This window comes from Chrysochloris asiatica, unplaced genomic scaffold (assembly GCF_000296735.1).
Source record: "Chrysochloris asiatica unplaced genomic scaffold, ChrAsi1.0 scaffold00048, whole genome shotgun sequence".
Classification (NCBI taxonomy): domain Eukaryota; kingdom Metazoa; phylum Chordata; class Mammalia; order Afrosoricida; family Chrysochloridae; genus Chrysochloris; species Chrysochloris asiatica.
Genome location: NW_006408566.1, coordinates 571,731 through 585,830, shown reverse-complemented (window position 1 = coordinate 585,830; position 14,100 = coordinate 571,731). Strand labels below are relative to the sequence as shown.

The following is a 14,100-nucleotide window of genomic DNA, read 5'->3' as shown; positions in this document are numbered from 1 at the left end:
CTCTGTTAATGTATGATTGTAGCCATTTCTGTATTACCTTTAGCAAAACTTTACTCACAGGGGATATCAAAGAGATTGTCTGATGATTTCTGCACTCTGTTGGGTTACCCTCTCTTTGGAATGGGCACAAATATGGATCTCTTCCAATCAGTTGGCCAGATAGTTGTCTTCCAAATTTCTTGGCAGAGATGGGTGAGTGCCTCCAGTGCCTCCTCACTTTCTTGAAAGATTTCAGTTTTTATTCCATCAGTTCCTGGTGCCTTGTTCTTTGCCAATTTCTTCAATGCACCTTGGCCTTCTTCCTTAAGTATCATTGGCTCTTGATAATATGCTACCTCTTGAAATGGTTGAACATCAACCATTTCCTTTTGTTACAGTGATGCTGTGTATGCCTTCCATATTCTCTTGATGCTTTCTGCATCATTCAGTAATTTGCCCAGAGAATCTTTCAATAATGAAAGTCGAGGCTTGAATTTTTAGTGTAATAGGTAGATATTAAACAAGAAATTGCAGAAGGATAACATCATAAACTGTTAATTTACAAAAAGAGTGAAGGAGAGTGTTCCACATTAAGGATTGTGCATGTGCAAAGACCCTGACATGAAAGAATTTGGTACTGTTGGTGGAAAGATAAGTGTGTGGCTAGAGTGAAGGTAGAAAAAAAGTGAGTCTAAATTAAGCTGGAGAAATAGTCAGCGGCCACAACAAGTAGGTGTGAATACACCCATTCCGCACTTACCGATTTAAGGATGTTGTGTGAAAATCTGTGTCTTGCAAAAATGGAGGCCAGCCACATAAGTTCATAAAATGGAGACTGCCTACATCATTACATAAGTGCCCAAACACTGAGAATCATAATCCAGTCAAGTTGATGTGTAATCTCAATCCTCACAGCCAGCATTCCCCTTACCTCACACCTTTGTGCTCATTACTGCCAGAGATAGGTTCATAAGGCACAAAACAGTCCGATAATACATTATATACTATTGGTGTAAATACCAAGTGTCAGATCATGAGCTAGTCAGTCAGTGAGAAGTATGTGAGTAGCATGAAGGTCTTATTTGAAATTTACTTAAGTGGACATTGAATTTATTATTATTTTTTCCTGTGAAGTTACCTGTTTGGTCCTAAAATAAGACTTTCATTATGCCTTGATTCCAGGACTACCATCTCACCCGCAGCATGAGCTGGCGAAGCGTCAGTGCACAGGCTGTCCAGGGATGATCACCTTCTTTATTAAGGGCAGTCTTCAGCATGCTGAGACTTTCCTCAAGAACTTAAAGGTAAACATGCAAGATAGATTTTTAAATTGTAGATGTAAGACTTTCTTAAAACTAAACCAAACTTGTTACTGTTGCGTAGATTCAGACTCATGGTGACTCATGTGTTAGAGTAGACCTCCAAGAGATTTTCTTGTCTGTAATCTTTATGGAAACAGTTTGCCAGGTCTTTCTTCCACAGCTCTGCTGAGTGCATTCAAAGTACCAACCTTTAGGTTAGCAACTGAATGTAAACCACTTGCACCACCCATGAACCTCCTAAGACTTTCCTATAGCAGGTAATTCTCTCTCTCATTGTACTTAGAGTACTGTTTTTATATATGCAAGTGAGTCCAAGAATAGGATGAAACAATAATGGTGCAGTAGTAGACGTCTGATTATGTTCAATTGCTAACTCTCCACATATTGCAATCAGTTTGAGAGAGCGGGCATATTCTAGTACAGTGTTTTTCACATTTATTTAAAAGTGAGTCCTTTTTACAAATGAAGAATTTGTAAAACCTCCAAATATGAATGAGATTAGTGAACTGCACAAAGAATGCTCTGAAATCTGGTGGAGCATTGGTGTTTCTAAACCCTGTGCCTCTCAGTCTGTGTCTGTGTAGGCTTGAGGAAAGGGAACTTGTTCCTAATTTTTGCTAGGCAGGGGGCTATGAAGGGTATATATAAACTAGGTTTACCTTGAGTCCCTACAATACTTAGAGACTCAGGTTTAAACACTGCACATCTCACTTTGAGTGGTACAAATGGTGAATGTGCTTAGCTGCAAAGGCTAGTGATTTAAGTTCACCCAAAACGCCTTTGAAGAAAAGTCTGTCCATGTATTTCCAAAAAAAATCAACTATTGAGTACAGTTCTACTCTGACACAGATAGGATTACTAAGAGTCATAATCACCAACTGGTAAATGATAATGAATAGAATATATAGAATGCATCTTGCTCAGTCATAGTCACCATGGTGTCTCAAATTTGTCTACCTCTAAAATCAGAAAGACAATATATGCACCTAATTTAATGTAATTGTGAGATCCACTTTTTAAACATTTATAAAGTTTTATGGCACTATACCACTAAACACAACTATTATTTTCTACTTGCTTAAAGGGTTAAGTGCATGTATGAAAGGGATTTAAAAAGTTATTTTGTTTTAATTTTGTACTAATTTAAAAAATTATATATATAATGTTTTTTTTGCTGTAGCTTTTTACGCTGGCTGAGAGCTTGGGAGGATATGAAAGTCTTGCTGAACTTCCGTAAGTATATTTCTGTTGTTTTATGTATTTTAACTTTGATATCATTTTTTTTTTTTAACATTGTGTTGTGGTTTGAGTACAGAGCAAATTAGTTTCTCACTCCACATTCATACACACTTTGTTTCCTGACATTAGTTTGTAATCTCAATGTAACAGCACTCTTCCCACTTCCTCTCTGGGTGCCCCATTGGCATTCTGAACTTTATTTTTGAACAAATGCTGCCCCTTTTCTCTCCTTGATGCCAGTTTTGATGATTGTTTGGAAAATTCAAGTTATTTAACAACAATATGTCACTAATTACTCAGAATGGACTCTAGCACAGTCAGAATGGCAAAAAAAAAAGCCAAACAAACCTGTAGCCATGGAGTCAGTTCCAGTTCATGGCAACCCTGTGTGTTAAGAAATAGAACTCCTCCATAGGATTGTTGGACCACAAGGTGGTTTTGAACTGCAAGGTCTGCAGTTGAAATCTACCCGTTGCTCCTTGGGAACTCTATAGTGTTGCTGTGAGTTGGAACTAATTTGATGGCACTTAACAACAACAACCATAACATAAGTAGATTGCCAGTCTTTCTCTCACAGTACTCTTGGGTGGATTTGAATCTCCAACCTTTAGGTTAGTTGTTAGGTCTCATCGAGTTGGTTCTGATCCATAACCACTCTGTAAACAACAGAATGAAATACTGCCAGGTTCTGTGCTATCCTCAAAATTGTTGTTACAGTTGAGCTCACTACTGCTACCACTCTGCCAATCCATCTAGTTGACCCTACACTTTACTAAGCATCGTGTCCTTCTTCAGGGACTGGTCCTTCTTGATAACATGGCCAAAGTAGGAGACAGAAAGTCATCCTGTTTAGAAGTTAAGTACAAACTGTGCCACCAAATCTAATGGTGGGCTTCTATGGGTGAGGTGCATCCTTCCAAGTTTTGTTTCCTTTCTTGGTCTACCTGAAGGAGATTCCAATGGTGATTGCAGAATAGGCTCTCTGACCTCTGATCTAGGGTCACGTGTTCTTTCCTGCCCAAGTTGGTTAGCGATTATTGAGAAAGCTTCAAGACTCCCTGAGAATATGTCTCCAATAAAACACCTCCACACCCCTGATTATCAGAGAAGAGTCCTACTAGATCTTTGGAAATTCATTTATTTTCTGTTCTCTGTGGGATAAAAAGAGCCATAGCACCATATTTCCATGATAATTCTAAAATCTATTGGTCTTCTAAGTCCTTCATTATCTGAAGAGCCCAAGATTATACAGTCCCACACCCTGTTTTATAGAGAAAGACACAAAGATCTGGAAAGGTTAGCTGATTTACTCAAATATTGCACAGAAATATGTTAAAAAATAAAAATAGCCACATAAGAATATGTTGGCAACTTCCCTCTTAAGGTTTCGTATTAGAAACAGTGATAGGAGGCAAAAGGAACCAGCACCTGTATTTTAAATTGGGTTCTACCAGTTGCTGTTTCAAAAGTTATACCAATTACTCAAAATTTTCATCTGTAAAATGAAAATAAATAATAAAAATAATGATTATCATTTGCTGATTGCCTGTCCCATCAAGCACTCCTAAATCATATCTTTCCATTACTGTAAGAGGGGGTTTTAAAAAGTTTGTGGAAAACTGAAATTAAAAGATAATGAAAATTGTCCACAGATTTTTGAAGCCTCCTTAAATTATGACCATATATTGTAAGTACTGCAGGGGTAAATCAATACCATTACCTAATAATTTTCAACTGTACTTTTTCACCTGGTATATTTATATATTTTAATTTTCATATATAATTTATGGAATAACTATGCTGTGGAAGCATTGTGCTGGGAATTTTACCAAAATTTGGGCATGTTTCCTGCCCTTTCAAAATAGTTAGCAATTCATGGAGAGAGAGAAGGCAATTTCACAAAGTTAAAAAACCCCAAAGATGCCCAATTAATGAATGAAAATAATTGAAATAGCATACATGGCATTCTATCAGTTTTCCTGGAAGATTCCTGCTAGTATTTCTGGATGCACAAGAGGGCATACTCAGCATATGAAATTGGATTATTTCTCATACCTGTAAAATATGTAATAACTTTAAGATTTCCTTCTTAAAAATAGACCTGTTCTGGTTTATTTAGGGATTTGCTTACTCTTGCTTGACCCAGATATTCGAGCTTCGTCTGTCACACAAGTGCCAGTGCACAAGTGAATTCAGGTCATAGCTTGTCCTATTACCCTTCATTCGGTGTCTCCCAACTCTGCTGCAACCAGTGAAAGCACTGCAATAGGGAGCAAGGAAGCAAGCCCAATGTGTACTAAGTTAGTCTCCCAGCCTAACAACACACGTTAGTTTTGTGACCTTAAATGTGACTATAAACATTACCTATACTGGTGTGGTGCTATAGGATAAATGCTGGCCTGCAAACCACAAGATTGGATGTTCAAATCCACCAGCCACTCTTTGGAAACCATATACAGAGTCACTGTAAGTTGGACGAACTCAAGTGTACTTAACAACAACAATAAGCATCTCTAAGACCAAGTTTCCTCCTTGGTAAAATGCCAGTGATACTATATTAAGCTTATAGGGTTGTTATGAGAACACAGAAATAAAAATCCTGGAACTCATGCCTTGTTTTCTACTGAATACCCAATAAATGCTAACTCCCATGATGAATTATTTTTATTAGGCACCTAATACACTGCAGGAGTCCTGGTGCGGTGCTGTAGGGTAAGCACTGTACTGCTAACAACATGGTTGGCAGTTAAAACCTCTCAGTTGTTCCTTGAAAACTCTATACAGGGTCACTGTGAGTTGGAACTGACTTGATGGCACGTAACACTCCAGGTTGCAAAAATGGCGTGGAGAACTTGACTGACTTCCTCTAGCTTCACAAAGAAGGATAATCAAGCTCAAAATCAGCCCAAGGTCTATACCTATGAAGTCGGGGTGGGGGCCAGACATACCTTCACCCTTCAGCCTTCTTTGCCCTATTCTGACACCAACCGTCCCTCCCACAGCACTCTTTGCTTCACATCTGAGTTCAATAATCCATCATGGAAATGTTGTTGTTAAGTGCCATCGAGTCGCTTCCCACTAATAGGGACTCATAGGGTTTCCAAGGAATGGCTGGTGAGTTTGAACTGCCAACCTTGTGGCTCAAATGGACCTTGAGGTCCAGGACTTTATCCCACAGCACCACACCAGGAACTCACAATAATGGGGTTTAGTAAGGAAGTGAACAGAGTACAATTCAGGGTCAGAAACAAATCAGGATGTGGCAGTTCTCCAGTCAGAAACCACTCTTTGCCCTACTGCAGCCATACCTCTCTCTTGTCTTTAGATTCTTAGCCATGTGGCTCCTTGGCCTCTGCCCTGCTCTGGCAAGTGTTACAAAACTCCTTTAACCTGTTGGTAAATCCCCAAAGAGCACATTTTGCAGCCAGCCTCCGGCCTGTAGGTGGTAGCTTTACTCTGTCCATGCACCTAGAAGCCCGCAGTTGCTCTATCTCTGCATGCTGCCGCCTCTGCTACTGCTTCTGCTTTTCCAGGTGAAGATCTGGCACTCTTCTTGTGACTTTTGATTCTTGATGCTTCTGTGATCTTCTGTTCCTGCTTCTGAGATGACTCCTTTTAAACCTTTAAAACTAACCAATTCTGGTGTTAGAGTCCTGTACACCCTATGTGCATGTTCCCACGCAATCATTTGGTGGGAATGAAGAAGATTCTGGATAGAAAAACCAAATCAGCTAAATTCATGGTACTGCATAAGTGTTTTGGGCATGTTTCTTAAATTAATGCTGGTGACATGCTTTTTATTAATTTAAAAAAGGAATTAGTACACATAATTCAACTAGTAGAGTATCTGCCTCATGAAAGTATACGATACTACCTTTACTGGCCATTGAGTTGTTTCTGACTCATGGGAGAACCCCATGTGTGTCAATAGTAGAACTGTGCTCCATAGGATTTTCAGTGGCTGATTTTTTGGAAGTAAATCACCAATCCTCTCTTCCAAGATATCTCTGAATGGACTTGAACTTCCAACCTTTCTGTTGGCAGTCAAGTATGTTAAATGTACCACTCACAGACACCAAGCTCACAAAAAAGGAGGCCCCGCTAAAACCAAACCCACTGCCATCGAGGCGATTCTGACTCATAGCAACCCTGTGTATGGTTTCAGAGACTTTCTAAGTGAGCAGACAGCCCCTATTTTCCCCACAAAGTGGCTGGTGGGTTTGAATAGCCACCTTGTGTTTAGTAGTCCATTGCTTATTCTACAGCACCACCAGGGCTCACAATAAGGGTGTGGTACTGTAGGATAAGCACTAGGTAGTGACTTTGCCCATGGTGTGGAGGGAAAGATGAGTATTGGAAGCAATATACATGTTAGGGTTTAGTGAAGCTACAAACTTCTCCTCCCTGTTGCCTATGCCCACAGAGATTTCTCTCTATGAAATTTGATAGCTCCTGGTGTGCACTGTGGGTTAATGCATTGGGCTGCAATGTCAGTTTGAACCGAATGGTCTGCGGTTCAAGCTCACCAGCCTCTCCTAGGAAACCCTATACAGAGCCACTATGGATTGGAATTGACTTGACAGTGTTTAACAACAACAACATTCATACTTATTTAGCATTTGTTGTCATCTATTGTATTTTATGGAGTCCTGGTGTGGTGTTGTAGGATAAGCACTAGCCTACAAGGTAAATTTGAACCACAAGGTTGTGGTTTTAACTCACCAGTTGTTTTTCTATACAGGGTCGCTATGAGTGGGAAGCCACTTGACAGTATTGAACAACAACAACGTAGTCTTGGACAGAAAATATCTCCTTCTTGGTTTCCCAGTTCTTACTCCAGTCCTAGATACATAGTAGATGCTTTGCCTTTATACATGCTTTTGCTGTTACTAAATTATTAGATAGTTTGGAATATCCTTTCAGGACCTCTATGCCATTGGTTATACACTGGGATTCTTGCAAATCAACAATCCTAGGCAATCTTTCCCTCCTCTGATTCAAAAGATCTAGCTGTGGATTGATCTGCGAATGCAGAGAGAATGAATTCTGGCTGACTCCTGGTCTAAGAGGCCTCACACAAGTCAATTAGGGAGCTGGTTTGTCATGGGGTATGTGTGACTTCACAACAAGACCACTATCAGGCAGTTCTGGAAATCTAAATGTTGGTGGCTGTGCTTTTCCCACTTGCATGGCGGTGCTTGACTGGTATCTTCATATATGGCTAGAGTATGCTTTAACTACCAACGAAATGTCCAGTTTTCACTCAAAATCATGACTAGACAAGATACTTTTTTCTTATTTCTGCCTGTAGAAAAATGGGGGAAATGAAGTATTTGGTATTTGGAGTAGAGAAAAAATTGAAGCTAATTGCTGTACATACGACATAAATATGTCTCCATGGACACTATAGAGTGATCACTCTTTCTTTCAGGGCAATCATGACCCATGCATCTGTGCCAAAGAGTGACAGAGATGCTCTTGGAATTAGTGACACATTAATTCGACTCTCTGTGGGCCTAGAGGACAAAAAGGACCTGATGGAGGATCTAGATCAAGCTTTGAAGATGGCAGTAAGTTATATTATTATTATTATTTGTGCGTATGTGCTTTAATTTTGGAACTCAGGGTCACTATATTGATCATGAGTGGATGTGAACATCAAAAGTTTTCTTTTTCTACAATCGACAGGATGTATAAGTGTTCAGGAAACCCAGCAGATCTAAAAGGCTGGTAGTATTCATAGATGACTTCTCAGAGGAGGTAAAGGCTTTGCCTATAGGTTTAATAACACACATTTCTTGTGTATGTTAATGCAGCACTCAAGTCGCAACTGACATTCCAGAACTGCTGTTTGAAGCTGCTTCTTGAGAAGAGCACATCTTGTGAATAATCAAATGGAACAATAATGAGCCTTCACAGAATTTTCAAGTGAAAATTTTTTTAAAGCACCTCATTACCTTTCAAAACTGTACCTTCCCAGGGATCATTTCTGTTAAAAACATTTTCTTATTTCTCTTATTGTAATTGACAGGTCAGTTCTGTTAATATCTTTTTCATGATTTCTCTGTACATTTGTCTTTGAAGGATGTGAGATTTGTACTGCTTTGGGGGATCATCTCTTTTCTGTAGCTTTAGATAGAGTTTGATCTTGTTTATAGTACAATGGTAATTCATTTTTGATGTTTTCTGAAGAATTTAAATTATTAAATGAAAACTCTTAAATCAAGTGTGATTTTTGCATACTGTTGGAAATAGCAGTGGTTTACACTTCATTACCATAAGCCAAAAATCAAATACTTGAAAAGTCTACTGTGAAATTTTACTGATTTAAGTTTGTGCTCTACAATTTTGAAGACAATAAATCTAATTATCAAAGTTATTCCATGGTGATATTCCTATGTTATGTGACATATTAATCTATATTCCTGGCTTCTTTTAATCCCCAAATTCTGCTCTTAGAAGTATTGGCCTGTTGTGCTAACTTTAATAATAATTAGGTAATTATCAAGCTCAAATCAGATTAGTCATAAATTCTATACATGGCAAGTAAGTTAGGTACTTTTTTATAGAGAAAAATAGTGCTTTTTATATTTTTATTGGAAACAGTAAATTTGTTCAAGCTACATGAGGGCATGTTTAAGATTAAATAAATCTTTTGGATTTAAGTGCATAGTAGGAAAGTTATTATTAATAAGCCATAATCTAAATAAAAATACAGATTTTAAAAATTGTGTATTTGTGCTAAAGGCATTCAGTCTTCTATGTGAGGGGACTTCAAAAAAGTTTATGGAAAAATTTTATTATCTTTCAGTTCCATTTTTCTGTTAATATTTTGAAGCCCTTCATATCACATCTTGCTGTCACTGTTTATTTCAGTTAAAAGAAGTGTATCATTAATAATGGTGCTGGGTAGGAGGAGAGTACTGAGGAATCTGCTTTCTTATCTATTATCTACATTCTGAAGTATGTGAATAAATTGGAACCAATTGCCAGACAGTTGATTCTGACTCACGGCAGCGTCTGTGTGTCAGAGTAGAACTATGCTGTATAGGGTTTTCAGTGATTGACTTTTCAGAAGTAGATGATCAGGCCTTTTTTTCCTGTGTATCTCAGGGTGAACCTGAACCTCGAGTCTTGTGTTTTGCAGCACAGTGCATTAACCATTTACATTACCCAGGGACACACCACATGATATATATGGTAATGGTGGTGGTTGTGTGCTGTGGAGTCAGTTCCGACTCATATCCACCCTATATAGGGTTTGGAGACTGTACATCTTTATGAGCGCAGAAAGCCTCATCCTTCTCCCAGGAGTGGCTGGTAGATTCAAACTGCTGACCTTGTGGTTAGTGGTCCAACTTGTAACTTGTAACTGTGCTACCAGAACTCCTTGAGTTCTAGGTATAGAATCTGAAAATTCTATTTCTGTGCAGTAGCATTTTGGGACAGGTTATATCTCACTGTGCTTTATATCATATGTGATTTCTTACCATTTAAGACTTTAGGGCCTTTGGTAAAACCATAGAGTTTTTATTAAGTGACTGCCATACTCTGAGCATTGTTCCTTACTGCCTGAGAATGAAGGCCCGGTGATGCAGTGGTTAAAGTGCTTGGCTGCAAACAGAAGGTCAGCAGTTCAAACTCACCAGTGGTTCAGAGGGAGAAAGATGTGGCATTCTACTTCTGTAAAGATTCACAGGTTTGGATTTACAGAGATGTTTTGCTGTATCTTAATGCATCAAACTTCAAAGTCATTTGAACTGCAAGGTTGGTGGTTCAAGTTCACCTTGGAAACGGCTGCTCCTTGAAAACCCTATACAGGATGACAATATGGGTAGGAATCGACTTGACGACACTTAACAATATGGTTTCTAGGAGTCCTCCTGTGGCACTGTGGGTTAATGCGCCAGACTGCAAAGCCGTTTGAACGGCAAGGTCAGCAGTTCAAGCTCACCAACTTCTCCTTGGAAACCCTATATGGGGCTACTATGGGTCGGAATTGACTTGACGACATTTAGCAACAACAACATAGGGTTGCTATGAAATTAATTCATTGGGCAACTGGTTTTTTCAATGAAATTTTTCTCTATCTGCAATGTTTTCCTCCACTAACACAGTTCACATGGAGTGTTCACACGTTCTTCACAGTGTGCCTAGTTTTGTAGAGGAGACTGTTACTGGACGGTCAAGTTAGATGAGATCAGGTTTCCAGAACATTGTTTTAAATGAATTGCTTTATTCATTCTGGTGCTGGTGCTGGTGCTGGTGCTGTGCCATTAAATCAGTTCTGACTCATAGAGACCCTGTATAGGGTTCAAGGCTGTAGACCTTTATGGGAACAGACAAAGCCTTATCTTCCTTCTGAAGAGGGACTGGTAGAGTCTAACTGCTGATCTTGTGGTTAGCATCCTTATCACTATAAGAGCTCCTTGATTTTTTAGGGTGCATTATGTAGAATTCCATTTTATCCTTGTTTTCACTGAATTTATTGTTGAATTCCCTACAGTGAAATTAGTATCTCATACCAAAGTCAGTGGCTGTTGTGTTAAGGAGGCACACAGTGTCCTGTTTGTATTTTATTCAGATGTTCTTGTTGTTAAGTACTGTTGAGTCAGTTCCAATTCATAGCAACTATCGACTTTTTGGTTTACAGCCCAGGACTGATCCTACAGTGCCACCAGGAGTCCTTTATTCAGATAGATGACATTTAAGAGAATACCTTATGAGGAATAGAATAAGCTTATTTTCCTTGTGACTCAATTTTCTCATGTATTTGTACCTGAGAGGTTATTCAAAGTTGACTTCTAACTGCTTTCAATTAACATGATAAAGAAGTAGGACTTCCTCTTCTACAGAGTATTTATTTATTTTTTCAATATTTTGAACTTTATTTTCAGTAGAACTGAGGAGATACAAAGTTATATGAAGATAAATTAAGATATAAACAGATTTTTATATAATGATTTTCATGAAAAATAAAGTGAGATTAAATTAATAAAATTACTGTTTAAGTATACAAAGCTAATTTCAAAGATACCTTTAACATGCACCCCTCCTACCATTTTGAAAATCCCCACGTATACTTTTTTTTTCTCCATTCAGCAGATCATTGTAATAATTATAATACCCTCCACGCACCCTTAGCCAATGGTATTTATCTCAATTACCTTTTTTTTCCGGTGTACACATACCAAATTGTAAACATATATTTATTTAATATATATTTGTTTAAAAGTCCAAAGGGCACATTTTGCAAGACAGCCTCCTGTCCACAGGCTCACTGCTTTTCTCAGTCCATGGGCCTAAAGTCCATTGCTGTTTTGTCTACACAGTATTTCTTTATTTTTTTTTAAAATGTTTTATTGTGAATTATGTGATAGTTTACATGAGAACACATTAGCTTTACATTCATCCTATTGTATATCGTTTCATTGCCATGGTTACAATCCCCTCCATACATCATCAACCAACCAAAGGGTATACACTACAAGCCTGCCCCCTGGTCTTCAGCACATAGCCCCTCACCCTCTCTGGGTCTAGAGTCTCCAGTTGCTCCATCTCTCCATGTCATCAACTCCACCCCCAGCTCTGGAATCACTGTTTCTCTGGGTAGGGTCCCGTACTCCGCTCTTCTGCCTTGATGGCCCCAGGGACTTCACTCCTTGACTGCATAGTCAACCACACCCCTCATTTTGCTACAAAATGTCTACCTTTACGTTTCCAACCCTCGCAGTCAGTCCTGATAACAGTCATTCACCATTGTACCACATGAGGTCCATCTCCATCTCATCGGCCCCACCCAAATAGATTGGATACTACTCCAGGGAGATTCTACCTTCTTCCATGCCCTCTGGATCTAGGCTCCCTCTTAAAAGCTTGTAAGCCAGTCATTTCTTGCCTTTGTAGTCTCCCCTCCCCTCCACACACACTTTGGATAGCCAGTGTCCAAGTTGCCCATTCTGTCTACCCTGTGTATCAAGGGGGTTGGGAATGATCCTTGCTGTAAAGATTTGTTCCCTCTTTTGAGCTACTGCATCCATAGGTGTAAGTCAAGTTCATCAAAGTGTTTTGGATTACTCTTTTTTTCCCTCTTCTTTCCTCTTGTTGAATTCTGATCATCCAGCCGTTGAAGGCAGGTCAAATGGGTATTATCTGTAAGTGTGGGTGTTCTTGTGCATATGCCCCCTCTTATCAGCTGGATGCTTCATTCTCCTCTAGTCCTTTGGCTATGTCACTGACTCTGGGCCCAGGAGTCCCCAGGTCTTGCCACACTGCTGGCCAAACAGGTCTCCACCTGGGTTCAAAGGAGTCTATTGACTGTGGTAGGGCTTAGCTTATTGCTTCATTGTTGTTTTTCCCTCACTTCCTCTTATAGATGACCAAAATGGTGACCAGTCAGAACGCATGTCTGCTCATGTATTCCCATTGCGTCTTAGTCTTGAAAGGGGGTTTGCTTTGAGGGGACCCGACCGCTTGCCTTGATATTTCCTGGGCGAGCAACTTGCTTGTTCTTGTAGTAGTCAGTCAGACTGCCATTATTGTTTTGTATTTTTCCTGTCGGATTTTCTTTCAAGAAGTATCTTCTGTTCTTCTAGCCGTTCCAGGCTGGTCTGCTTGTCCTCTCAATTGGAAGTTTCCCACCTCAGAAGATTCTGGATGGGGTTGAGGATTCACCCTATGGTCTTATGTAATGCAGAGGGTACGGAAGCTCCTTCACTAGGCACGTTGTAGCCCATTTTAGGTATTCCACCAGCTGCTCAATGGAAACCCTATACAGGGTTGCTATGGGTTGGAACAGGCTCGATGGCACCTCACCACCACCACAACCATCAGTTATAGGCAGAAGACGGACTTACAAGCTGTCTATGGTGATATTTCTGGCTACTATTTTATAATGGTATGCAAGGGAAACCAAGATTCAAAAGACAGCCAAGTATCTTAACATTGTTTTCCCTTTTTGTCCTTTCCCCATGCCTCAATCCCTGTATCCCAGAGCCCTGTTGTTCCAAGGTTGTGTGTACATCATTATTTACCTCTGTCCCACTTAGCTCATGCAAACCTGCCTAATTGTTCTCCCATCTCTCTTGTTCTTCCAGCCCCCAACCCCTTCTTGTGTATTGCCTCCCTTACCCAACACCCAAACTCTCCTATGTCTATTTCCTACCCTGTGCTCCACCTTCCCCTCCCTCCCCTCACCCCAAGCCCCACATCTCGTAACCAGCAAAGAACTCTGCCCCCCTTTAGTATGGGTTCTTTTTCTTAGTCTTTTACAATAGTGGTCCTATGCAATATTTCTCCTTTTGTGACTGACTAATTTAAGGAAGACCATAGAAGAATTGATGCCTTTGAGTCATTGTGTTGGAGGAGAATATTGAAAGTGCCATTGGCTGCCAAAAGAACCAATAGATCCATTTTGGAAGAAGTGCAGTCAGAGTGATCCTTGGAGGCCAAGATGGCCAAACTTCGTCTCTCATACTTCTGACATATTGTCAGGAGGGACCAGTCGCTGGAGAAGGATATCATATTTGGTAAGGTGGAGAGTCAGAGAAAAAGAGGAAAA

General features: G+C 39.6%; 1 protein-coding gene across 1 annotated transcript in view; it reads left to right on the top strand.

The window, feature by feature from the left end:
* CTH (cystathionase (cystathionine gamma-lyase)) overlaps positions 1 to 14,100 on the top strand; it is a 54,785-nt gene that overhangs the window by 28,212 nt on the left and 12,473 nt on the right. Inside the window, exons 9-11 of the mRNA XM_006862494.1 lie at positions 1,162 to 1,283; positions 2,482 to 2,534; positions 7,972 to 8,135. Coding sequence (XP_006862556.1) covers positions 1,162 to 1,283; positions 2,482 to 2,534; positions 7,972 to 8,135 — 339 coding nt within the window. The remainder of the gene's footprint in view (positions 1 to 1,161; positions 1,284 to 2,481; positions 2,535 to 7,971; positions 8,136 to 14,100) is intronic.